This window comes from Parasteatoda tepidariorum, chromosome X1, assembly GCF_043381705.1.
Source record: "Parasteatoda tepidariorum isolate YZ-2023 chromosome X1, CAS_Ptep_4.0, whole genome shotgun sequence".
Taxonomy (NCBI): domain Eukaryota; kingdom Metazoa; phylum Arthropoda; class Arachnida; order Araneae; family Theridiidae; genus Parasteatoda; species Parasteatoda tepidariorum.
This window is the reverse complement of record NC_092214.1, coordinates 29624502-29652490: the sequence shown is the minus strand read 5'-3', so window position 1 is coordinate 29652490 and position 27989 is coordinate 29624502. Positions and strand designations below refer to the sequence as shown.

Here is a 27989-nt window from a genome sequence, read left to right as displayed (position 1 = left end):
TCAAAGTTGGGAAACGTTTGTGTCTTTATGAACTTAGTTTTTTATAAGTGCATAAGTACAGTTTTCTTTTTTCATATTTCATTATTTTTTAGTGATAAATGTAGTTCTAATCAATATCTAACTCAATCATTGGAAACTAAATAATAATTTTTAGAAGTATTGCCTTTTTATTTTATAAAAAGCTAAGACTTTTTGATTAATATTATTCTCAAAGGTATTCAAAGTGCTTTTTGTAGAAGTTCATAGCTTTATCATTTTTGTATTAAATGTAAACAAATAGTTTTATTAATGTAAATAATTATTGTTTTAAGTGACAATTCTTTAAATAATATTCTTCATTAAACCTTTTACTTGAAATTTTCAGTTGATGTCTCCCGAGCTGGTCGGGGTAATCTAAATCTTGTTATTACTGCAGCAGGAAGAGATGTAAAGTATAATATTAAAGAAATTTCAGCTGGAATGTATGAAGTCTCTTACATACCCCACTCAGACCATCCTCATAAAATTGATGTTTACTATAATGGTCATCAAGCTCCAGGTAATATTTATTTAGTTCTTATTGAATAAAAGATTACTATATTATGTACAGGGTTTTTATGCACCGGGAATATTGAAAAAGCGTAATTCGAAAGAAAAAGTCGGGAAAACTTAATTTTACCCCAAAACAGAGAATTTGACACTATCAAACTGCAGCATTTCACTCTTTTGTTTTTAAAATCGTACATTGTGCATGTCCAATTGAGGATTAAAAGAGAAAAACTCAGATTTTTCGCGAACCAACTGTAATTAGGTGCATCTTCAAAACTCTTCTATTATTCTTAAACATTTCTGGAGTGTTGTAAATTGTATATCAGAGTTAAGAAACTTGAAATTTCTGCCTTCAGAGTATTGACATGTTGGTTTTGTTTTATGTCAGTTTTGTTTCTTAATTTTCTTTGTTCTTGGTTTTTTTATGACAAATTATTGTTTCACAAATTCAGATAATACATTAATTATTGCAAATAAAATATTTTGATAAAAATATAGTCTACTATTTTTATTTCATATCTGTTAAAGGAATAAATTCCTATTTCTCAGATTGTTTATTGACTAATTAAATATGGATTCTCTATATATTTGTTAGTTTCTTTTTCGGATGATTTGATATTTGGTGTTAAAAATTTTTTTTTTTAATTATGTTTTTTTTAAATATAAGTATCGCGCAATTAAGTGTTACACTCTATTAATGCTTATTTTTCTCATAAATAATATTTTAATCTATGCGAATTCATTGGGTTTTAATTGTTTATTGTGTTTTTGTTTTCAGAAATGTACATACGTTTATTAATTATGATTTAACTTCAATTATACTCAGATTATTTGTATATTTTTATTGCTTTTTGCAACAACTTTGTATTTTAAAATCCTGCTGAGTAAATTCTCTTAGTTTTTCCTTTCAGTTTGCTTTTATTTGTTTAGCAATTTATTATTTCTAAACAGAATTGATCTAATTTACTATGATTTACCATAATAATCCATAAAGTCGGTATCAGGATCATCATTCGGTTTTAGATATGCTGTCATTATTCTCCTGGGTCGGAAATGATGCAGAACTACTTTATCTGAAATCATTAATGATACGTCCTTTAGAAAATTTTTTCGAGGCAAGTGGTATTAAGTTTAAAGCTCCTAACCTTTTTCTTTTTTGTTGATGGATATTACAAGTTGTACAAGGCTTGATCTCAGCCAGAGCCATTGTTATCCAATTTCAAAGTAGGAATTTCTTTTCTGAAACATTGTACCTGCCACCACGTTAATCTGTTGTCAGATTTCTTTTGTGTGCATGGTTATTTGACAATATGTGAAACTTATCAACTAACAGTTGGGTGAAGAATGACTTGGAAGATCGGTATTTCAGGGATATATTTTTAAAGCTTTGATAACAGGACTTTTTTACAATATTGGTATAGGAACTGAAAGGGAACCAATCTGAAAAGACTTGAAATGCGGCAAATTGTTATTCGTGGATAACTTGAAATCAGAGTTCTACTATATCATGTTTTCCCTAAACTTTTTTGTTATTTTACATAACAAATGCCCCCCATCCCCTAATAATTAAAGGAAAACAAGTACACATTATGAAAGAAAGCATACTAACTTGCCCTAAAATTAAAGGCTAGTAAGATTCAAGTTTAAAGAATTTAGTTATGATTGTCTTTTCATTTATAATTGTCTTTTGATTGACAACAAATTTATGATTGTCTTTTCATTTTATTTAATTTAGGATGCCCTCAAATTGTTGATATTAGGGATCCAAGTCACTCTATTATTGCTCATGGATCTGGATTGAAATCTTCTTCTTGTGGAAAAACTGCATCATTTTTCATTGAAACAGGAGGTTTTGGTGAAGCTAAAGATTTTGACATCATTGTTATTTGTAAGAGCAGTTTATATTAACCTTAGATACATGGCTTGAAATTTTATATAGTGTTATCAGTTATAAATTCACGTTTAAATATTGTGTAACCACTTGTTGACTGATAAATTTATCATTTGCATTAAAACAATTAAAAATATCGAAAGTCATTATTTTAATGATTATTGCTTTGAAATTATGCATTTTATTTTAGCTTTATTGAATTATGAAAACCAAGCAAAGTAGTCAAAAGTGTATAAGTTTCAGCATTGTTATTTATTTGCTTTTATAAACTTGCTGCTTTTTTCATAATTTTCACTCTTATCTTTTTCTAATTAATTATTTTAAAATATATGCTTTGTTAGAATATTAAAAGCAATTTAAACCGTAAAGAACATGTAGTATTTAAAGAAATATATTTTTCTTAATAAATTGTCCAACTACAAAACTCTACAACTGTCATTGCTATTATTTTGTTTTTACTTAAATGAAAATTTATTTAAAAACCTGTAAAAAACTTCACTCTCTGTAAAAAAATTGAGAGCAAGTAGGTTATTCATAACAGATTTTGTCTATTAATTTCGTAATAGAAGTTATTTTCATTTCAAGTAAAAAAAAAATTATTTTGAGTACCCTTATCTACTTTTGTCCTTGTATTGTAGTACATATGACAAATTTACAATATTTTACTAAAAATGGAATAATTCTTAAAAGTATTTTTAAAATTAACTTACATTTTTTGGGCATAGTGTTATCAGAGTTTTTGTATTTTAACACTTTTGATTAAAGAACATGCTGGAAACATTTATTACATATTAATAAGGTGCATGTGAAAAGCCTTAATTCAAATAAAATTAACATGTAGAATCCCAGCAGGGATTCCAATCTCTACACTTTTTTAGCACATGCAAATTTGTGTTAATTGGCTGCAGACTGCAATACTTTGTTCACAAGTGCTGAAATCATTTTCAAGATATATGATTTTATTCTAAGAAACATGGTTAATAATTTTTTTGTACAGTAGATTTAGTATAATTAAATTCCATTGTTAAAAAAATTATTTGAAAACTACTTTAGGAATATGTAATAATATTTTTCCTTGTGTTCTTGAATTAATAGTTTTGAGGTAATAAGATCTGGGCAAAATTTATTGACAAAGTTGCTTATTGCATTTTAAAATGTTTTCTCCCTGTATCTTTTCTATTGTTAATTAGCAGAAAATATTTACTTTGACAATTTTAGCTCCCGTTGGCTCCCCACTACCTGTGAAATGTTACCAGCAAAAAGATGGAAGTCTGCTTGCTGAATGGCCTGCACAACAAGCAGGTATTATTTTTCGATGAATCCTAAATTTATTTTTAGTTTCTGGTGAGTTATATTTCTTTTGATGTAACTTACTAGAGATTGGATTTTTTCAGGGAATCATAAAATTGAAATTTTGTATGCTGGAAAACCAATCTCTGGATCACCTTTTGCTTGTCAGGTGTTTGATGCAACCAAAGTGACTTTACAAAAAACTAAAACTACCAATTTTGCTGTGGGGGAAAACATATCATTTACTTGTAAGTAAAATGTGTTGTAATTTTTTTACACTTTTTATGTTTTAATTATATGTAAATTTTTTTTTAAGTTTATGAATTTTTCTAAAGTATTTGAGGGTTAAATTATAATTATAAACTTTGAGTATGGAATAAAATTTCATTCCTTATGAATTTTTTTAATAAATAAAATTTTGCTGCTAAGAAAAATAAAACTCACTCCTTTCCTTCATAATTCAAGAACAGTTTATATTTTATATTTTTTAATCTGCTTTGATGAAACAAACTTTTGTCTGCAATTTTTCAACATGTATCCAATTTTAATTCTATTCAACTTGTAACAGCTCCAACAGTTGTCTTATTTTTATTAGTGACTTGCCCTCTACTCTCACTCTTAATTTACTTGTTTATCTATGACATATAAATTTTTTCTTGTAATGAAAATCTTTGAGTTTTTAAATTGGTGTTTAAAATGTAGCAATTTGTGTGAGAACAAATTTCTAATTTCAAACCTGATACCGTAAATTGAATACTTAATAAAATTTTTAGATGTAATATTGATATTTATAGATATAATTTCATTTTGTCACACTGATTTTATTACATAAAAACTAGTTCGTATTTTTTGTGTAATTGATTTTTAATTAAAATTGTTGAAATTGATTAATGCTTATCAAATTTATTTTGTCAAATCAAAGAATGATCTTTAAAAAAAGTGATATTGAGTTGAATTAGATTACATATTTTGCTTAATTGTTTTCTTTAATAGTAAATCGTAGAAATGCAGGCTACGCTGAATTAGATGTTACAGTAACTAGTCCGCTTGGTAGACATTTACCCATTGAAGTAAAAGGAACTTCTGATGGTGAAGGAGAATTAATTGAATTTACACCAACTGTGCCAGGAAAATACAAAATAGCTATAACTTATGGTGGCATTGAAGTACCAGGTATGTAACCTTTTTAAAAGGTTTAATAGTTAGTTCAAAAACTGTGGGATAAAAGATTAAACTAAAACAGTGATGCCTCTTTTAATTGTTACTGTTATCAGATTGAAATTTTATTGCTATAAAACTTCTTCAAATATTCTTTTCTATGTATGAAATAAAATTATTGTATGAAGTTAGTGAAATTACAACTTGAAAACTTATCTACGAAACTTATATTTTAACTATGTATTTTTAAAAATTGTATTTTTTACAGAGATGATTGTGCTAGGGAAAAAATCTGGATTTCCGCATTTTTTGCTTATTGCATCATAATTGCGATGATTCGGAAGTTTACGAAAATCCAAGGTTCAGAAGTTGTAAGAAATCATCGATTACGTTTATGCATAAGAATTCTTGTAAATTTTATTTAGAAATATTAGAGATAGAATTCATACTTGGCATCTCTTTCATTTGAAAATATTTTTTCCGGTAGAATATTAAATGTGATTGAAAGTAAACCTATGCATAATTATTCTTTTAAATTATGCTGCGTATAATTTATTTAGAATTTCACGTTTTGAAAATATCATTGATTTAAATTTAAGATGATTAATTTTTTGAAATGCACCATTAATGATTTAATAAAAAAATTTTCAGGATTTTTGAGTTGCGCTCCTAATTACCCCTGAATTTTATTAACTTATTTTTTAACATTTCTTTTTAGGAAGCCCAGTAACTTTCATTGCTCAAGATAGTGGAGTTCCAAAAGTTGAAGGTGCAGGTCTTTCAGTCTCTCAAATAGGATGCCCAGCTTCTTTCAAAGTTATTGCTAAAGGACTGTGGGGTCAACCACAAGTTACAGTTGATGGTAATCTTAGTATAAATATTATTTTAATCCCAGTTATATAAAACTTATAAAATTATGTAGTATATATTTTTTGATTTTGTATATTAATGAAATATATTTTAACTTACAAGTGGTTATGTAATTTTACTCTAGTGTAAATTTTTTATGAAGTGTAACTGAAGCATACAAATACTTCTAAGTTAATTTTAGCATATAATGACCATCTTATTATTAGTTGGATTTTATCAGTTCTGAGCACATATCACTTTAAGTTTATATGATACTCTCAATTTTGGGTACATGAATATTTTGAGTATATAATTTTTAAATAATATGAGTAAAAAAAGGAAATTTAAAAAAAGACTGATTTTTATCTTTTCTTTACTTGCAATGATATATTTTTGATGATTGAAAAAGTTCTTATAAATAAGAGGTTGTGTTTCAAAATAGTGTTTATTAAATAAATTGTTTTAAGTGACTTATCTGTGATTATTTCATAACCACTGATGATTGTAACAATTTTCCTCCTCCTTTATCTTGCTATATTCTACAAAAGTTAAACATAAAATATTGAGCATGAAAGTTTTCTACATGCGTAAAATAAATTAAGAGAATTTGCATATTTAATTGAATTTTAGGAAAGGAACTGAACTGAATGTAAAACCACTGCTTCTAGACAAAAATACAAATTGTACATCAAATATGTAAGTGTACACGTGTGTGTAGGCGGAGCCAGTAGAGAAACAGGCTTTATAAGTGTGCGTAAGTTAAGACTCATTTCGTTCGCTAGCACTCCCTGGCAAATTTCTTGGTGTTATTTTGCAGCAATAGGTTAAACTCAAATTGTAACAGCAAAAATGAGTAACCACCAATGTTTAAATGATGGACTGAGGTGGCGAATTGAGGGGAGGCTAGAAGCAAGCCAATCTCAGGTCCAGATTTATAAAGAGTTCAATTTAATGCTCAGCGTAGTGTGTAACTTAGTGAAACAGTTCCAGGATACTAAATCCATTGAGAGAAAGCTTGAGCAAGGTCATCCAAGAGCCACAACAGCTGGAGAGGACCGCCTTTTGTCTATTATAGCGAGGCGTAAGAGAGGGACTACAGCTTCTTAACTTTCTCGTGACATGTATGCAGGCACAGGAACCCGTATATCAGGGGAGACTATTTCCAAGCAACTTCCTGAGAGAGTGTTATTTGCAAGAAGACCTTCTATTTGCCTCCCGCTCGATTTTACAAACAGGAGAGTCCGTTCAGTATGGTGCATAGAGATTACAATATAGATCAATGGACGAACGTTCTCTTCTCTGATGAGTCCCGGTTCAGCCTAAACTCAGATTCTTGCCGTATGTTCATATGGAGAGAACCAGTGACTTGATACCTACCCTCCAATGTCTGCGAAATTGACCATTATGGTGGAACAAGTTTAATGGTCTGGGCAAGCATCATGCTGGATAGTTGCACTCCTCTTCATGTCTTTGAAGGAGGATCTTTGAATGGTGTGAGGTATAGAGGGATGAGGTCTTGGAGCCCTATGTTTGCTTTTTCAGGGGTGAAGTTGGCCCTGAGTTAAATTTAATGGACGATAACGAGAGGCAACTGAGGGCGATGCATTTCTAGAGAGAGGATATTTGCCGGATGGATTGACCAGCCTGATCTCCGGAACTCAACCCTATAGAGCATCTCTCGAATGCTCTGGGGAGGGCAATTGCAACTTGCTACTCCCTCCGAGAAGCATCCAGGACATAAAAAAGCCTTGTTGAACGAGTGGGACCAATTGCCACAGGAAATGATTAACTGCCTTATTTCAAGCATGAAATCATGCTGCAAGGTCTGTATATCTGTAAGATAACTTCCGACTTCAACGAGTGTTATGCACAATCATGCATGTGTATTACAATTGTTGAATGGTTATTTGTTTTGTATTGTATCAATGTATGTACATGTTAAATTTCATTAAAATTGGTCCAATAGTTCTAGAAATAATCAACCAAATCTGCAAATTCACTTAATTTCTTACACCAGTGTATTATGTTTTTAGGTATTAGTGTTATAATGCCATTTTAAAACTTGTACTTTTATTTCAATAATTTAGTTTGCCATCTCTTATGATTTCCAAGATAGCTTACCCTCAATATTTTGAGTATTTGGAATTTTATTCTGTTTGGAAGTTTTATGTTTCTTTTAAAGGAAATTAATTTTCATGTTAAATTTTATAATTAACCATGACTATCACTGATTTATTTATTAGCTTTATGGTGAGCTATAGATCTAGCCTCACCTAACTTTATTTAAAGATTTAAGTTTATTTAACACCGTTGGCAACATTCGGTTGACAACAGTAGTTGTAATTTGGTTTTTCACTTTTTCAGCTTTACCTTTTCATTCTCGGCCGTCAAACCAGATGGTTGTGTTCTTGTTTTTAGTTAATAAATTTAGTTTATGTATGAATGATATTTCTTTCTTTATGCATAACGTTCAATAGACCCTCGAAAACTCGGGGGCCTAAAAGTGGTGACCCGAACGTGATCTGAACACGCAACCTTCTGATGCCAATTTTTGATTTAAGTATTTGTTTTATAATACTTTGAATTAATCGAATTGTATTTAAGTGCGAATGCACTGGTATGAAAATACGATTACTGGAAAATTTATTATTCTTTTGCTCTCTTTACAAAGCTTATGCCAATCTCACTTGGGGAAAATGAATTTTAACTAATCAATATTTATAACTTATAAATTTGGAAACCCTTAGATTTTTATCTTGTTTTATAAGAAGTTTTATAAGTTTTATTCTTTTAAGATATTTGTTTTGAAGAGCTTTTTCTGTTCTAATTACTTTTTATCTTTTTTTAACTCTTCAATTCTATCAGGACCTGAGACTGAGGCTGATGTTACTATAGAAGAAGAGGAAGAAGGGGTATTTTGCATTAAATATATGCCTTTGGAAATAGGTTTATTTGATGTTAAAATTCTTTGGAACAACAAGGAAATACCTGGTAATTTATATACTAACAAAAACCTATCCAACAGTCATTCAATAACTTTGATGATTTTTGGTATATCATAATATTTCTTATTTGTATTAATAAATATGTGAGATATTTTTTCTTTATTGGGCATTTTGCCAAATTTTATAATTTTTATGTCAGGAATAACTACTTCTCTTTGGCGAAGAATTTTATGCTTGTTCGAATAGTTTTTTTTGTATAAGTATTACATAACCATATTTTTATAATCATATTTATTTGTAATCACCAAACAAAGATTCAACCACCAAAAAATTAACAGTGTATAAAGTAATATTGTGATAAAGTAATCTTTAATTATGTTACAAATTTAAACTATTAAATTCAAACAACTTATTACTTTTTAAGATTCTACTAATATTGAGTTTGATAAAATTAAATTTTAATTAATGTAATGAGTAATATAGTCACCATAGTGTAGTCAATATTATATAAACATAAATGATTAATCTAGCTATTTATAAACTTTAATAGTGATTTTTAAAATACTAACAAAATATTAAAGTCTATAAAATGATTTCTCATATTTGTTTGAAAACAACTTGGAATAGGTGGGATAAAACACTTAGTCTTTGACTGATTTGCTTACTTGGACAATTTGGTTGATTGGCATTTTACATGAATAACACTCTACTGTATTTGTGTTACAATAATTGAGTATAGCAGTGTGTTATTAAATATATATGTTAACAAAACTGAAGAAGGTTCTATTTTAGAGTAGCAAAATAATTCTTTTTTTAAATTAAAGCGAATGAATAATTATTAAAATATTAAGATATCAAAACTTTACATGGTGATGAAAATTTTATTGCAAAAAAATAAGCATAAAAATTCTTTTTTGGTTAAACTCTGTAATTGTTTATATTAAGGATAAAAGTACATAAGCTAAAATGAAAGATGACCCATTTGTCCTAAATAAAAATAGACTTCCTAATTGCTAAAAATCTTTAAGGAATTTGTTGACATTTTATTTTTCTGTATAGGAAGTCCTTATCATCCCAGAGTGGTAAATGTGAATAAAATGAGAGTAATAGGAGGATTGGAAAATCTAGTTGATGAACAAAATCATATTCCCCTCATAGTTGGAGAAGAAAAACGCATTCCTTTTGATGTGTCTGATGCAGGCCCAGGTAAATTAAGCTAAGATCTTCTTGCTTTTGGGTCGTTTCTTTAAATTATATTCAATACTCTAAATCTCTTTAATGGTCTTTTAAAATTTTATTTTCTGATAATTTAATTTTTTTATCAGGCAAACCAAGAGCAGAAGTCCGATCTGCATCTGGTATTATACCATCTAGATTTGATCAAACTGGTAGTCATCGGTATCATCTTTATTTTAATCCAAAAGAAGGAGGTAAGATTTAGTTTTGTTTTTATTTTGTATCATCATACTGTTGCAATTATATGTAAATAAACAGTTTGAAGAAATAATCAAAAATGTAAAATAAATGTGTTTGTTAGCTGTATAACTGAGTAATAAAAGTAGATTAGAATTGTCAGTGCTGCCATACTAACGTCATAAAAGGTGATATGATCAAAAATAAATAATTATATAATGTAGTTTTCATGGGGGGGTCATTTTGATATTTTGAAAACATGCAAGCATTTATTCTATATTTTAAATAATATTTTTATCTCTTTACATCACATACTTCTTAAAGTTGTTAAAACTACTTAAAAATATTCCATGTTTGATTTTTTTAAAAAATTTTTTATTGGAACTAGTTGCAGACAATCTACATGTTATTTACAGTTGAATAAAAGATAGTGTTGTTATTAAGTCAGCAGCAATGTTTTAAAAAAGCAAATAAAATTAGGATTTTTACTTGTCTGATTTAATTTTGTTGTTTCTAATTGTTTCAATATTTATTTCAGGTAAGTTCATCAACAAATTATGATTGATTTTAGCAATTGATTTAATTTTATCTGATTTTTGATTAAGTTTATGCTAAACCTTTTTTTCCTGCTAAATAGCTCTGTCAATAGAGTAGAGAGGGGTAGATATAATGACTAGAGAGAGAATTCTTATCCTCGTGGACACTGCCATATTGTGTGGTCATAGGCCGGGATCAAATGCTTTCTCAAAATCAAAATTGAGAGCGTTATTTTTAATTGTAATTATGCAATTGAACAGTTCTATACTTTATGAACAAGTGTGCTCAAAAAACTATTTTTCTTCTTTATTCTAATACCAGTTTCATAATGATCAAGATGATTACCATTTACTACATTTAATGTGAACAATTGTTCAAATATGTATGAAATGTAGACTAAATTATTATTACAAAAATGTTAGTGTTGAACAATCTTTTAGATAATTTTTTAAATAAAACCATTCTTTTTAAAAAGCATTAAATTCATTTTAATATATTTTTAGTTTTTTTAAATGTAGTAAATGGTGCTAAGAGCATTATTTTGTTTGTTCAACTTTACTTATTGGAGAACCAAGACTCACAATTGCTTAACAAATATACTAAATTAATATCAATGTACTTTTTTCATTAAACTTTGCTGGTAACTTGATTTTGTGCAATTATTTGTGAAATCTAAGCAAAAACTGAATTTAATTCCTGGTATCCACAATCTTTTTATCCACAATTTATTAAAAATATTTTATATGATGCTAAAGATGCCTTGAAAGCTCATGTCCAACATTTTCATTGAATGATATTATCATATTTTGATATTTGTGTATACATAAACTTAAAAGTTTATAATATAGATAATTATGTAGATAAATAAAAATATTTATTAAGTAAATTCTTTATTATTGACCCTCTGTGATGAGATATAAAAAAGGTTTATTTTTAAAAGAATTTGCATTGTTTGTGGGCAATGAGACTGACAGTTGTTTTTAATAATAATTTAGTATACTTGAATTTTTTTGTAAATTTGAAGTCTTGTATGTCGAAATGATGTTGTGTTTAACAAATTTTGCTTTGACATGCGACTTTCATAAATTGGTGCACAAGTGTTCTTTCTGAGTTGTGTCCTTGCAGTTTTTCCATTGAATAACATGAGAGAACTTTTCTTTGAACATAAACTTTTCTTTGCATGAAAGTAGCCAGAAACTGATTTTAATGCTGACTCTTAAAAAGTTTGGCAATACTAGCTGATTATCTTTTTTATTTAGTTCTATCCTAAGCAATTTCTACACTAATTCCAAATTAGAGAGCCATTTGTATTATTTACAAAAAATATTTTTAGCATCTATACATTTATCATAGTCATACAGTATATTTCTTTAGTTCATCTTATTTGCTGAAAAAATTGATAGATAGTAATATTGATTTAGATATTAATATCCATATTGTTTATTGATATTTAATTAATGTAGTGCATTTTTCCATACGTATATTCACCAAAGTGCAGAATATGTTTTTAATGAGCTAATTTCAAGAGACCTTATAAAGTAACCAATTTTGCTGATCCTAAGGGATCAGCAAAAATGGCCACTTTAGACAGGTTTCACAGTCTTTGTAAATGCATTAATTGTTTTAACTGAATATTCAAGAAAATGCAATTAACATTACAAAATTCTCATACAGGCGAACATGAAATTTTCATTTATTTTGCTGACATACCTTTGCCATCATCACCTTTATTAGCATATGCTGAAGAACTAGGACCTACCCCTGATCACACTAGAGTTGTTATAAGAGGTCATGGGTTAACAGGAGCAAAGGTTGGAGAAGAAGCAGAATTTATCATTGATGGTTCTGAAGCTGGTCCTGGTAATAACTAAATTCCTAAATCTAGAAAATTTTTAAATTAAGTTCACCTATAATATTTGCAATAATGCCGATTTTGTAATGAGATTTTTTGTTGTTTTGATTTAAGCTAGGTATTTTTTTAAAAAAGATTTCTTCTCATTTAATATTTAAATTACTGAGTATTTTTTAAGCACAGTATGCTGAACTTGTTATATTCAAATTTGCTTCTTAGTTGAATCTCATTATCATTATTATTTTAAATTTGTGTGTTTTAAAGATGCACTAAACTGTAATTTTGACTAAATACTAAACATTCGGAAATTGAATAGTTAATTTATATTTACTACAAAAGTATAGTTTGTAAAGTCTTGTAAAATAGCTTAGAAAGAGACCTGAAGCTTCCTATTTTAAACAAATATGAAATTGTGTGATAAAATATGTAGTGGACAAAAGCATAACAAAATGAAATATTTAAATTGTTTGGTCGTGGAAAAGCACAATGAGATACAATGTGGGAAAGAACAATGAGAAATTTGGTATCTGGACATTTTTCTTCAAATGTAATTTTTTAAATTAATTTTTTGAACAGACAAAATTTTTTTAGATATTTTTAAAATTTTCATATTTATTCTTTCATGTCAAATGCAATAAATTGGGGCTTTTCTTCTGAAAAGAAATTTTAAAATAAATTATTTTGAGTTATACTGTCACAGTTTACTTATAAATAAAAATAAAAGACTGAAAACTTGTCAAAGTTTTTTTTCATGATTGTGTTACTTTAATATATGAATTTTTGTGTTGTAATTAATTAAAATATTTTGTTAACCTATATCATTAGTGAAAGAAGTTAAAAAAAAACTCGAAAAAATAAAAGTATAAAAAGAAATTTAAAACTGTTTCATAATTTATAATAAACTATAAAATCAGTGAATATTTTCCTCATTAATTAGTTTTTTCTTTTTGTTTTAAAGTGTTGTATTTCTATTAATTTTTAGGTTTTAAAATAATAATAATGGAAATGCATCATTATATACTTTATTGTATATTTGTTAAAATACTATTGAACTACTAAACACATTTTTAAGTTTATCTTTTTTTTGTAAATGAATCAGATCATAAATTAAAGAAGAAAATTATATAGCCAGTAAATTGAAATTTACAATATAGTTTGTTATCAAGCGCAACTAAATATTTGGGAGTAAAGACCAAATACAGTATTGTTACTGAATATTTGGTGCATTTGTAGTCAGCAATTGATGATGTTAAATTTCTTTTTTTTCTCCATTTATTTGTGTAAAGTGAGTTACAATCACAAGCTATCACAGAATCATTCACCATAAGCTCTACACGAGTGTTCTAGTAATGCCACCTTCTTAATATAAAAGTTTTATGAAAATTTCAATTAATGTTATTTGTGGAATTTCAAATTTGTGATTCTGAAGTAATAAATTCTAGCATTTATTTGATATGGTTTTCTTCATCTGTTGTATATTTAAAGTTGTTTTTGACATCCTTTCTTTGTTTATTTAGTGAACTAACATTAAAAAAAAATAAAAGTTTGAATAATTTATTAACATAATTGAACATAGAAGTAGTTTTTTTTGTACACCAGACATTCTTGCAATGTTTCTGTGTTTTAAAATATGGCATTGTTTATTAAATTGTTAAATTTATATTTTGAGCAGTTATTTGTTTGCAAACTTACTTCGAAATGTTATATTACTGTAAAATGTTGACTTTNTATATATATATATATATTGGAACTTTGCGAAGTAAGAAAAATAACTAAAGAAGTCATTTTGAATAAAACAAAGGTTTCTTTATCTCTTGCAAATTAACATGGGCTATGTACTTAACTATATCATGATTGAAAATTAACAGGAGTAATGAGTTTTTGGACGACTTGAGGGAATTGATTACTACCAAATATTTATGAATTCACTTCAAAATTGCAAACTAAAATTTGAAGAAGATTCATGCAAGGTTTTAAAAATTACAAATTGAAAAATATAGAATTCAGAGAAATATCACTAAAGCAAACTTATGAAAAAGTACATATTTACTGCAAGTAAACTAAATTTTTTATTGCTTTCTATCTATAAAGACTTGAAAATTGCAGCAAAATTGTTTTTTTAAAAGTAATTTATAACAGAACTAGCATTATTAAATAGTTCATTCTTATCTAATTTCTGCATCTGCCTTGTGTAGTAGGAATAAAATATCATTGTAATGAATATTTTGGAAATAATGGTATTGAATATTTAGACATTAATTGTAAACAACTGTTCAAGAATTTTATTCTTAAGGAGGCAGAACATTATCTTCTATCCCATGTCTAAGCCTAATGAATGGAGTCCATAAGAAAAGTTAAAGAAAATTGATGATTTTAAAAAATTCTGAAATTTGTTTATTTTGGTATAATGCCAAAAAAGCAGTGCTTCTTAAAACTTTTTTAAATCTTATTTTGAATTTTACTTCAATTGTAGGTGCATATTTATTGAATGTGATGTGGTCAGAACGACAAGTTAAAGGATGTCCTCTGAAAGTTAACATAACTGCTTCTTGTGATGCACAAAAAGTAGCATGTTCTGGTGATGGTTTAAGAGGAGGTACTGTGGGTAAAGAAATAAAGTCTTTTATTGATACGAGAAAGGCTGGACCAGGTACTAAAATGCTGTTTATATTTCATTTTAATTAAAAAATTATTATAGTTAGATTAGTACTTGTTTCTGCAGACTTGTGCCCAAATAAATATTAAATTGTTATAGTTGAAAACAAATTTTATGACGCAATGAAATTAATTGTCTTCTATTTTAAATACATCAAACACTGAATATAACATTCATGTTTTAGATAACTTAAAATGAAATTTTATTTAAAAAAATCATGGTAAATCTTTTGCAAAATATTATCAAGTTTTGCTGTTCGTACAATTATGGTTTCTTTCTTAACTTAAAGATTGAAAATAAAAGGGGCAAACTCTAAATTTTTGTAAACTCAAATACTATAATCAAATTCTTTAAATTCTTTGTTAATAAAATTAAATGTTTTTGCACCTACTTGATATTGCTGATTCATTATTCACTAATCATTTCTATTTTCTTTGAGGTAATGAAAATCATCTATAAATTTTGGAAATATTTAAAATTGAATTAGACTAATCAACAAAAATAACAATTATTTGTATTGAGATATACTAGCTGTCTTCTTTTCTAATGTTTTCTTTTTTTTTAACTTATAGGTGAACTTACAGCACATTGTATGGGTCCTCATAAGGTAGCATATTGTGAATTGTATGATCATCGAGATGGAACATTTACATTATATTTGAAACCTCAAGAAGGTGGTCGCCATGTTTTAACAATTAAATATGGTGGAGATCATGTTCCTGGTAAGTATTTTCATGATGAAGTTTTTTTATAATATAGTTTTTGGAAGATTAGCTTCCAAAATTTAACTTGAAAGTTCCATTTAAAATTTTCACTTTGATAAATAGCACATAAAACTGCAGATTAAAACATAATTTACTGAAAAATATTTAAATGCAGTTTCTGTTTAAAGACTTCATTTTAATAAAATAAAATAAAATTTCAATTAGGTTGGCTTAAAATTTTATATTGTGTTAAATTTATGTGAGAAAAGGTCTTCCAGAATATGTAATTTTTTTTTTAACCTGTTAGTGATTTATAGAAAAAAAGTTATGTATGACTAAATCTAATGATTTTTTTTGTTTGATATCTTAATATCAAACATTTTCATATTGAACCTTTATTTCAATTTCTTAGTCTGCATAATTGAACTGAAAACAAAATCAGTTCTCATGAATAACTTTTATCTAATGATCAGTTCCATTATTGTTTTCAATAATCATGAATCAAGACACATTTTTAAGGGTTATGTTTTAAATGTTCTTATATTAGAAGTGAATAGAGTTACACTAACAAAAATGTAGTCTTCGAAAAATTTTTTTTATGGCATTTTTTAAACTTTACTGTAATCTTTTACGTGTATTTCTTAAAGTTTTGTCAGAATACTGAATAAAATTTTGCCCCTTTAATGTTTGATTATTTTAGTTTTTGCATTTTTTTGAAATACATGAAAAATGTCAATTAAATATGCTAACTAATTTCATATATCATTAAAGAATATATCTTTGTTTGAAAAATCGTTGAATTGAAAGTGAGTGCTTTGTTTGAATCGAAAAAGTTATAATTTAAAGTTAGCTTTCTGTGTAACTTAAATTCACATGTTCACTTAGACCTGCTAGCTTCTTTAGCCAGAGATTTTCCTCAAATATTTATAGTATTAGCAAAATTTATGCTCTAACATTTGATTTAAAATGATTTTAACCACCACAACTTATTTGTAATAGATCTGATAAAATAGTTTTGATAAGATACTTCTGATAAGCATAGTGTTTTAAAAACGTTTTAAAAACGTTTTTTAAAAACGTTTGTTTCAAGCAGCTGCAAAATCTGCTAACTGTTTTCTAAGAAGAATGTGATAACAAACTGTATTGCGAAATTTGTTTGCAAGTAATTTTTTTAAAGAATTAAAATATTAAGCTAATGGAAATAGAAAAAAGGGTTGTCATATTGAAGCTAGAAAAACTTTATACTATGATATATTTAACATATTTTTACCAAAAGTTAAATTTACTTGTTTTGGATTTCTTTATAAACTCTTGAACTAAACATTTCAGGTAGTCCATTCACAATAAGAATTGCTGGTGCTCCTGATGCATCTAAAGTAAGGGTATATGGCCCAGGAATTGAACCTGGTGTGCTTGCAACTTATCAGAGTAGATTCATTTGTGATACCAGAGGAGCTGGAGCTGGTCAACTGACTGTTCGAATTAGAGGTCCTAAAGGTAAAAATATTTTAACCAATTAAATAAAAGCAGAATATTCTGATTAACAATTTCATTATTAATTTTCTTTCTTCAAGCTGTAACTTGGCAGCTTCTCTCAGTAGCAAACTTTTTAATTCTATTATGAATGATTTGTTATTTTCTCTTTCTTTCAGGAGCATTTAGAGTTGAAATGCAGAGAGAAAGCCAGAAAGATAGAACTATATTATGCAAATATGATCCCACTGAACCTGGAGATTATAGATTAGAAGTTAAGTGGTCTGGAGAACATGTACCCGGCTCACCATTTATGGTCATGATATTTGATACTCAAGAAGAACTCAATCATTTTATTCAAGGACAATATCAATCTCAATCAGGAGGACCCCCACCGTTACCTCCAGCTGATTATTTCGGTGGTAGTTTAACATACAGTACAGGATTTGGCCAGATGTCATGGAGAGGATCTACTGCAGAGTTGTAAAAATATTTTCCAATTTGTGCCACCATTTTAAAACTGTTTTTTTTTTATCCATATCATATTGAAAATTGCCAATATATGTTGAACAATATTATATTGCCATTATTATTATATTGACAATATTCAATGGAATTTATTTGTGACAATTCAACACATAGTATTGAATTTGTTCAAACGTCATGGAAGGATCTACAGTAGAGTTGTAAAAGTATTTCAGAATTTTCACCATCATTTTAAAACACATTTTATTGTTACATTTGATAAATAAATTATATTTATCTATGCAATTCATTTTTTGATTTAGGAGTCATTTGAAAGTTTATATTATATTTTTATAAATGAATATGAAGTTTTTGGTTTAATATTAGTAGTTATTTTCTCAGACAGTAAGGTTTAGGTGATGACCTTGATTCTTCTATGTATTTTTTTAAATATATATTTTAGTATTAATGATTGATAAATGCACTTTGCATTTTTATTCTCTACTGTGCCTTTTCAAATGTAGGGAGTTATTTCATTTCTGGTAATGAAATGGGAACAAATACTAAATAAAGTAATTATTTTATGTTTAATTTTATGTCCGTTGTGCAGCATTCCATGTTATTTAACCCTTAAGTTTTATAGCATCACTCTAGACACATGGAAACAATTATTTCTGAAACAGAAACTGTTAAGGATTGATAATAAGACAATCATGTTCTATTAAATGATGCATTATAAGCAAATGCAAAAATTAAAATGCATTTATTTTCATGGATAAGCCAATTTTTTAAACAAAAATTTTATGTATTTTTTCTGTGTATGTATTGTTTCATTTTAATTTAACAGAATTGATAAAATGATGCTAAATGAAATAGATTTATTCTATTAAATTTTGTTACATTGTTTTCATTAATTCATTTGTATAGTTAAAAAATTGTGCTATTTTTGGTGCAATGTAATTTAAAAATTGCGCATATACATTCCACTAATTATGCAAATGGGTAATTGTTTTAAAACATTATTTTGAATGTTTGAATGGTATTGTTTTTTTTAGATTGTTAAAGATCTGTTCTGTTAATTATTTGTAATCCTTATATATATGAGATATTTCTAGCTAATTGTTGAAAATATAATTGTTTATTTTTGTTTATATTTGATTTGTGTCTCTTGTTTTATTAAGATTGTTTCTACTGCATTATTAGCATTGTTTAATAATAATTATGTAATGTTTATTTTGAAAGAAATCATCTCAGGCATATGCATTACTGAAAGATTAATTTTTCAAAAATTTATTTACATGAGTTTTTATACATTACAAAGGCAATATAAATGATAAACTAAGAACTAAATTTTATTAAGTAATGCCTACATTTTTTTTAGAATAGTAAGAAAGTTAGTTGCTGTACCAAATATTTCGAAATTCCTTAATGTTTATGTATCTTGTTAGACATAACAAATTAATGCTAATAAGATTTCTAATAATTACGTCATTTATTTCACAGAAAACTTAATATCTTGCAATTAAATATATAAAAAAAGTTAGTAGGCACAAGGAAATGTCTATTTGACTGGTATAAACATTAAGGGGGAAGAAATCTCAGTGGTATTATGTTGGTGATGAAGGATCTGAAAATAATTCATAATGAAATGTGACAGAAATCACTAGGAAATCATTGTTTGCATCTTGGTAATGTGTGTTAAGTTAAGAGGAGATATTCAAAAGTGAATTTTAACTACTTTGCTATTTTTACACAATTTAACACTTACATTTTTATAAAATATTTCACACTTGTTAATTTGCAAATGAGTATATTGCTGTTATTTTATGTGTAAAAATTTTATAATTTCAAATATAAAAAATAGGCTGATTGTTATTCCATATAGAGCTTTACGTAATGAAAATTACAACTTAAAAAAATTTAAATAAAATACCTTTTTTTTGTTTCTGATAGTTCAAACTATCTATGAATTATTTAAACAAAATAATAAGAATTTTGCTATTGTCTCAAACTATTTGTGATAAGAAGTAAAGTAAAACTTACAGTGGAATATGAAATAAATTATATTTTAATTGGTTCTGTATATTTAAGCAGTATAATGCAATGTTTATTCTATTATTTTGGAAATAAAATTTTATATAAATGTTGCTTAGTTAGATCAGAAAAGTTTGTACTTGGATAACTTGCTCAATTATTAGTTGTATCCTATATTTACATAAATTTTATTTTAAAATAATTCTATTAATATGATTAAATTGATATAATGAAATAAATTCCTTGTACAGACTGTTTATAAGGTTTATTTCAACTAGAATGACTATATTTAACCTTTGGATATAGGAAAATGCTGTTTGCCATGGAAAATGTTATAAAAGAAATTCAATCTTTGTTACATTTTATTCATGAATTTGAGCAATTTTTTTAAGAAAAATGTTTTATAGCTAAAATAACCCTTTCAAGCATTTGTTAGACTTAATACTAAAGAAAAAAATAAAGATAAAACTAATGTTATTAGAAATTATGAATCTGGTTTGTTTGTCTTTGAATTTTTCAAGTCTAATTTTTTGAAATAAATTTTCAAAGAAACTCTAATCCTATTGCACTTACAGAATTTAACGTATTGTTTTATACCATCTTTGAAGATTAGTCACCCTAGTTATAGCTCAAAACCACAGCCTTTCATTATAAAATAATTTCCATTTCTTAGGGCATTCCAATTATGCATGTAAGAAAATATTGTTTTTAAAGAGAGAATATATGTTAAAAACTTTAAAAAATTTTATTATACTGCATTTCTTTTGAATGCCTAATTTACTATGAACAATATGTATATTTTAAGTTTTTCTTGTTGATATTTTTTAATTTATTTTTAAAATACTTTTATCTACTTGTACTATTTTGTACTTAACAAGATTACTATCATATTGTAATTAATAAAATTTGTTTTGTTAACTGACTGTTTTATTTTATATTAAAATTAAATTTTTCACACAATACAGATAGTTTTTATTAGAAATGACAATTTTAAAGATTTGGCTCTGATTTACTTTTCATTTTTAATGAGTAAAATATGTTTTTTGGAAGCAAAACAACGTGAATCAAGCACAAATAAATGCTATTATGATTTTGATTCTATGGACAAGAACCTTCCTCAGTAAAGTATAATAAAGTATAATCGATCGTGATTTGAATTTTAAAAAAAATTTGTTCTGAAAGTATAACAAACCATAAAATTTTCTTATCCAAAGTGACGATAATATGAAATAAAAAATTTGATTATAAGTCTTTGATTAAAAAATTCAACTTATATAGATATTTTTTTTGTGTTTAAAAATTTAGTGTATTTTCAGAAACAGTGTCATTGTTCAGTGTAACTTCCTTTTTTAGTTTTTGTGAGATGCTGGTCAGCTTAGTCATTTTTTGTACATTGAATAAAAATTTGCTGAAAAAGGCAGTTTTTCATTCAGAAAGCTTGTTTTTAGAATATCTAAGCTATATTAAGTTGAAGAAAGCCTTCCTATACTTTAAAATTTTTCGATTTGAATAAAGTACCAATCAAAATACTCAGCAAAAGAATAATTTTTTATGTGTCCTTAATAATACAGGAGTAGAAATGGTGAGTGCCATGTTTGCCCATAAAATATTGCATTTAAAGAGAAAGCTGATGGATGAATAAAAATAAGGCAAAATTTCTTTCTTAATGACATATCGAAATAATTTACAGATATTTGTTGCACAGTCAACAAAATAAATAAGACACCCGGCCAGGACTGGTCCAACCTAATTTTATATAAAATATTTTTAAAGTATTATTGAAAATAATTTATTTAATATATTATCAAAAATATCTTTGGTGCCACTTTCCATTAAGGATGGAAGAAGTGAGAGATATATCCCTCTCCATTAAGGATAAATAACAGATATCTGCAGAGTAAAAAATTTTTTATTCACAATTTAAAAATTTTGTAAAATCTACAGTTGTTATTATTTTTTAATGTTTTGCTGTACGAACTACTTATATTCAGAGGTTAAGCTAAGATAGAAGGAATTATGTTTTGTACTCTTCCAATAAACCTCATAGCAAATGAAGTATTTCATTATTATTTTTATTTAGTTAGTTACTTATTTCACTTTGTTAAAATTTATATAACATTTACAGACTAGAAAATAGCTAACGAAACAGCGTTTTTGTTACTTAATTTCAAAGAGTTAGCAGGTTTCAATTAATAATTCACGCCATCAGAAACCTTTTGTCATTTAACGTGAAAAATTTAACTCGTAAAGATCAATTGTTTTTTGAGCAAAATATCTGGAGAAGTTATTTTTAATACCGTCCAAATTTTCTGCTTGACAAAATTTGATTTTGTTATCTATGGTAAAAAATTTAAAGCGTAAAATTCAATTGTTTTTTTGAGCAAAATATCTGGAGAATATACTATATCCATCGTATTTTTCCCATTTAAAACAGTACAAGAAGAATAAAAATTATTTCTAAAAAAAATTACAGAAGTAAAGATTATAAAAGAAAAATAATATCATAAAAACTGAAGTTTCTACTTACCTGAAAAAGGGAAATCCAACATCATTGAAAAAAATAACATTTAAAGATTGAAAAAAGGACTAAAAGGTGCTGTACATGAATGCATTAGTTTCTACTAGTTTATATTTAGTTTCCTTTTCTGTTTTTACAAAATATGTAACACTTCATCTTAACTTACACTTCTTCACTGATATTCGGTAGTCAAATGTTGAAGCTACAATCCGGTAAATCTGAAGAATATGTTTCCTTTAATCTTTCTAATTTATTTTCATCTGCAGATATGATAAAGGACATCTGTCTATGTTTCTTTGCACCTTCTCCCCTAGGTATGCCACTGAAACAGGGCAAAAAGTGGTTGTCAAATTAAATTGTTATTGATTTATTTAGTTGTGGGATAACAAATTCTTTTACTCATTTATTGCACCACTACTTGCTTTAAAATAAAATTTTCATTTAGTATCTGCTAAAGCTTGTTGAATTTAAGTAATGCCTTACGCCCACTCATCAGTTTTTTTTTAGTCTATTGGATTTGGGTTCATCTATTGTGATTTATCATAACCATCAATTTCGCTTTGATATATTGTATTTCTATGATGAAGTTTTGGGTTCATGTGAGCCAAATTATTGTTGATAAGTGTTATGTTCATTCGGGATATTACTTGTAATTTCTCTCTGGTTAATTAATTTAATAAAAAAAATGTTGTTTGCTTATGAATTCTCTTTGCTTGTTGAAATTAACATTAAAATCGCAAATCGTGACTCTTATTATCATGCTTTCATATTCATCTAAAGCAAATTTAATTCGACACGTTCAAAGTGAAGGGAAAGCCAAAAAAAAAAAAAAAAAATCTGATGTTTGAGACTTATACAAGGAGAGGCAAAAAATTCAGACAAACAATTTTTAATATAACTTATTTTATGGAAAATAAATGAATTAACAAAATACAACAAATAATAATAATAGAACTAATAAATAACCTAACAAATAATAATAGTAGACCTATTAAGTGGTAGCCTTTATCAACGATGCAGAGTCGCAAACGCTAACTGAAAATTTCAGCAACGGGCCTCAAATCGTCTACCTTTAATCTATCCCATTTGGTGCCGATACAATTTCTTTAAAGAGTTCAAACTTTTGTCTGGTTTAGTGCAGGCATTTGGCTAGAAAATGAATCATACACTGTAATCTATGGGGTTAAGATCTGGTAAGTAGGGCGGACATTTCTTTAATATCATATCTGGAAAATGCGTCTTGCACCACTCTTGTGTCTTTTTGGCCCTGTGAGCTGTATGATAGATGTACTTTCAAAAACGTAGCAACAATAAGAATGCAAATGCTAAAAAAATCTCTCATTTAACCTCCCAATTAATCATGTCAATGGTTCAAAAGTTTCTAAGACTCCTTTCTTATATAGCACAATAATTTTCTTTCCTTCCTTTAGTCTTTGATACGGTCCTTACGAAAAAACTGGTGACAATTTTGTTTGAAGAAACTGAAAATTATTTTCTATTAGCTTTTCCATTAGAATTAAAAATTTAGACCATGAGATTTTGTATCGTATATATTTACTTAAATAAGATTAAAGAAAAGAACTGTTTTTGTCAATTTTGCACAAAAATGACGATTGGAGCGTCATCTTGTGCATCATGTAGATTACTAGGGACGTGGAAAGGAGTGTTATTACAGAGTGAAGATGGGCCGTACTGGAGTTAAATGGTTCCTGTCCAAACCTAGACCAGAACAAAGAAAAGTATAGTGGAGTAGAAGACTGGTCTACTAGTGAGAAAGCATTGTTTGGTGAAAAATTTTATGGAAAAAATGGTTCTTGTCTTCAACTTTATTTTTCTCAAAATGAAAAATTTTAAATTTTCTTTTGAAATTTTTGAGATTGTCAGTAAATGCTCTTTGCTTGACAGATGTGTATATTTTTATTTTTGCTTCTGAGAATTCTCAAACATTGACATTCGTTTTTCTCATAATCAGTTTTCATGAACCTAAACCATTCTTTCCCCTTGATCTTCAAATATCATAATTCTTTAGAAATATTAAAATACATTTGTCTCACTTTTCAAGGACCATACGAATCCTGAAATTATAATCTGCAGTAAATAATTTGCATATTTAAGGTGTGCTCTCTAACTATGAAGATTGTATTTCTATGCATGAAAATGCAATTACTAAATCAAAAGCTATTAAGTTATGATCATATTTTCATGTTGAAGTTAGTCAGTGAGGGAATTTACTAAGTGAAACAAAACAAGATTTGATACCCAAGAGTATCAAACTATAAAGATACAGCGAATAAATTATGATTGTAAATTATTTTCCAAAGGAAAATTTTTTTAAGAAAACTTTACTATAAAACTAATTAGGAAAAATTTAGTTTTAACTCAGTATAAATAATAAATAATAAAGTAAACTTGATATGTGTAGTTTTAATAACGACTTTGAAATTGAGGGATATAATTAAGGAACACGACAAGTTTCGGTCCGCAAGTTCGTGTATAAGAGTAAAATGAAATTTTTTAAAAGACAATATTTTTATGTTCTGTACTTTTTATTAATTACTATCCCCCATTTAACCGCATATAGCGGAACATTTATGAGACAATACTCAATGTGTCTTGTTTCGCGTAGAATAATATTATTCTCCCTGCACTATTTACCACATTAAATATGAGTTTTACAGAATTGCCCTGTTCTTGCACTACTCGAATCAACAATAATTGATTCTCTTTGCAATTGGCACAATACTCAAAATAAATAAATCAAACATTTTAAGAATTTGGGCATGGAATTTGAAAAAAGAAATGTGCTTATAACATGTTGAATGTTAAAAGTTTTATTGTTAGCAAATTATGAAGATTAAATTGTAATGAAATCATGATTTATCAATGAGTTATTTTTTCAAATGCCTTTCCTGTAATATCAACTGGTTTTGAGTTCTGGCCTTATTGCACTAAGGTTCACAATTGAAATTGCATTAAAAATTGAATTTAGAAGGCTTTTCATAGTTCCTCAATAGTTTGCATTAAACTAATTAAATATTAGTTAAAATTTTTTTTCATAATAGATTTTAGCTTTTCGCAAAAAAAATAAATAAATAAAATAAAATAAAATAAAAACCTATGACATTTTATGCAATTTTTAATACTTTTCTAGCAATAAAGTTCCATACATTATGAGTTTATTTCATAACCGCTCTATTTTTTTAATGGCAAATATAGAACTGGTTCAGATTTTTTCTTCGTATTCTCTTCTTACAACTAATGACGTTTATTCAATAATATTTGACGATATTGAGCGCGACAACGGTCAATCAAATCAATGATTTTGTATGTTGCCTAACCTCTTTTGGTGCAACAATTTTTTTTCTGCTTATTGACTAGGTGAATGACTGATTATGAGGTCTGGGTCATTAATTGATTTTGTTTTCCTTTTATAAAAATGTTGTGAAGATTGATTGATATTTATTTACTGATAAACTAATTTGTAATTAGTCTTGAATGAAAGAGAGAATTAGGTGATGCAAGTCACACCTTCTAGAATATTTTCCTCAACTGACCGTACTCATAAATATGCTAATCATGATTCAATTTTTTGCTTAAAAAAACTCAAATGATTTGGTTTGTACTGATAAAACAAAAGAACAGCGTAATATTTATGAGCTATGTGAGAGAATGGGGAGTTTAAAAATAGTAAAAATTATACGTTTATTTCGAAATAAATTCTACGAATATAATTTAGGGAGATCATATTGAGGTTATTATTTAAAAGTAAATATAATTATTATTAATTATTTTAATTTCAATAAAGTTCATTAACTTGCTTGAGAAAAAGTTATTTATATTGAAATTTTATTTATATAATATGTAAAGGAAGCATAACTACTATTTTAGTTAGTGAGTTTTAGGAGAATAAAATTTTTTGTCTGTCATACAATCTATTAGTCTTCTGAAATCATATCATTTTTTAAAGTCGTTTTGAGAAAACGAAACATTTTGAGAAATATTAATGAGTTTAGTAAAAGGTATACAGTAAGCAAAATTAACAAGATATTTTCTTTAACTTTTGTTTCAATAATCGGATTTTCGCAAACTAAGCGCCATTATTAATAATTCAAAGTGGTGACCTCTCAAATTGAAAAAAACTGTGGAGTAATAACTATCCGAATTTGATGATGAATAACTCTGAAAGCTCTGTGAAGGAACGCTTTTTTTCAAGTTAACCCGAAATCGAAGTTGATATAAAATTCAAAGGGTATATGAAAGCTCGAAACACCAAAAATGTAGAAGTTTACTCCGAGATCACGCGCTTTTGTAATATAAGTTAAATATTTTCGCTTTCGAAAACTCTAATCTTGGAGCGTTTTGAATTCATCTGTAGCATTGTGCACAATCTATTACATTGTTCACAATCTATAACGAGTTGGGGATTGTGTTTGCGGCTATCTTCAATGAGCCACTATGGCTTAGAGGATAGAGCGTTCGCCTTCCAATGAGGTGAACCGGACTCGAATCCCAGTTATGACTGGGATACGAATTCCGCACCGACCGCAGTGACGTGAAATATCCCCAATGGTCGACGGATTACGGGGTTAGAGTCCTCTTGCCGTCAGGCAAACTATAGGAGCTTCTCGTGGTCTTCCTCTCCATGTAACACACATGAAGGTTAGTTCCATCAAAAAGTCCTTCACGAAGGCAAATTTCTCCCAATACTTGATCAAGGAGTTCCCTTGTTTCCTGGATTAGGTTCAAAATTACAAGACTACGGAGTTAAACATTAGTTGTTGTAAACCCAAAATTGGGTCGGCTGTTCAACGACGGTTATAAAATTATACAATATCTTCAATATAGTTTTTTGTCTGAAAAAAGTAAAGTTCGCTGTTAAAAATATGTATGTATGCTCCTGCTCTGTTAACCCTTGTTCAAATTTGTCTTAGTATCCTATCTGCCATGTGTATGCTTGATTTACAAGCTCATTTTCATTACTGATTCATACTTTATATTGCCTCGTAAGAATAAATGTACTGATTCTTATGAGTGTCGTATCTTACTGTAATTAGAAATTTTAGTGTTACTAGATAAAAAAACATGGTGGTTGGTGGCGGATACTTTACACTAAGTAGTGCATAATAACATTCTAGGTGTTTCACATAGCCAGGAACATTTTTGGGTTCGGGTATAGTGGAATACTCAATGAAACACCACTTTAGTGCAAAGCAGTTCCCACCATTTTTGATGTTTAGATACAAAATTTTTTTTTTACGGTGCATTCGATAGTTAATTAGTGCTATTTGTTAAATTTCAGAAACAGACACAAAAATGTATTTTCAACAAGTTTCTGATCAACATCCTTAGCAAATTATTGATCTATATTGATATTCTATTGCTGTTTTTAGCATTCTGGTTATTTTCAAACTTATAAACAAATGTGCGAAAAATTTCTTGCAATCTTAATAAAATAACTGAATTATTCATTATGGGGAAAGATAGAATTTTAGAGGGTGAAATAGACCAATGTCACGCACTACTAGGTGCACTATTTTTCTATTTCGTTTATGTTGTATTCATACATAATGTAAATAAGAAAAAAATAATTTTTTTGTCTTCGGGCAATAAATTTTTCGATTACTTCTTTTTCCTAAATTTAAGCTAGATATTCGAATTTTAGGAAAAAATAAGGTT

General features: G+C 27.4%; 1 protein-coding gene across 1 annotated transcript in view; it reads left to right on the top strand.

The window, feature by feature from the left end:
* LOC107457153 (filamin-type immunoglobulin domains fbug) overlaps window positions 1–20713 on the top strand; it is a 100057-nt gene extending 79344 nt beyond the window's left edge. The window contains exons 37-50 of the mRNA XM_043043964.2: window positions 365–538; window positions 2264–2416; window positions 3638–3721; window positions 3814–3957; window positions 4703–4882; window positions 5586–5729; window positions 8582–8707; window positions 9721–9867; window positions 9987–10091; window positions 12286–12472; window positions 14842–15113; window positions 15692–15841; window positions 17153–17320; window positions 17476–20713. Of these exons, the coding sequence (XP_042899898.1) occupies window positions 365–538; window positions 2264–2416; window positions 3638–3721; window positions 3814–3957; window positions 4703–4882; window positions 5586–5729; window positions 8582–8707; window positions 9721–9867; window positions 9987–10091; window positions 12286–12472; window positions 14842–15113; window positions 15692–15841; window positions 17153–17320; window positions 17476–17783 (2342 nt within the window). The 3' untranslated portion in view covers window positions 17784–20713. The remainder of the gene's footprint in view (window positions 1–364; window positions 539–2263; window positions 2417–3637; window positions 3722–3813; window positions 3958–4702; window positions 4883–5585; window positions 5730–8581; window positions 8708–9720; window positions 9868–9986; window positions 10092–12285; window positions 12473–14841; window positions 15114–15691; window positions 15842–17152; window positions 17321–17475) is intronic.
* The last annotated feature ends 7276 nt before the right edge of the window (window positions 20714–27989 follow it).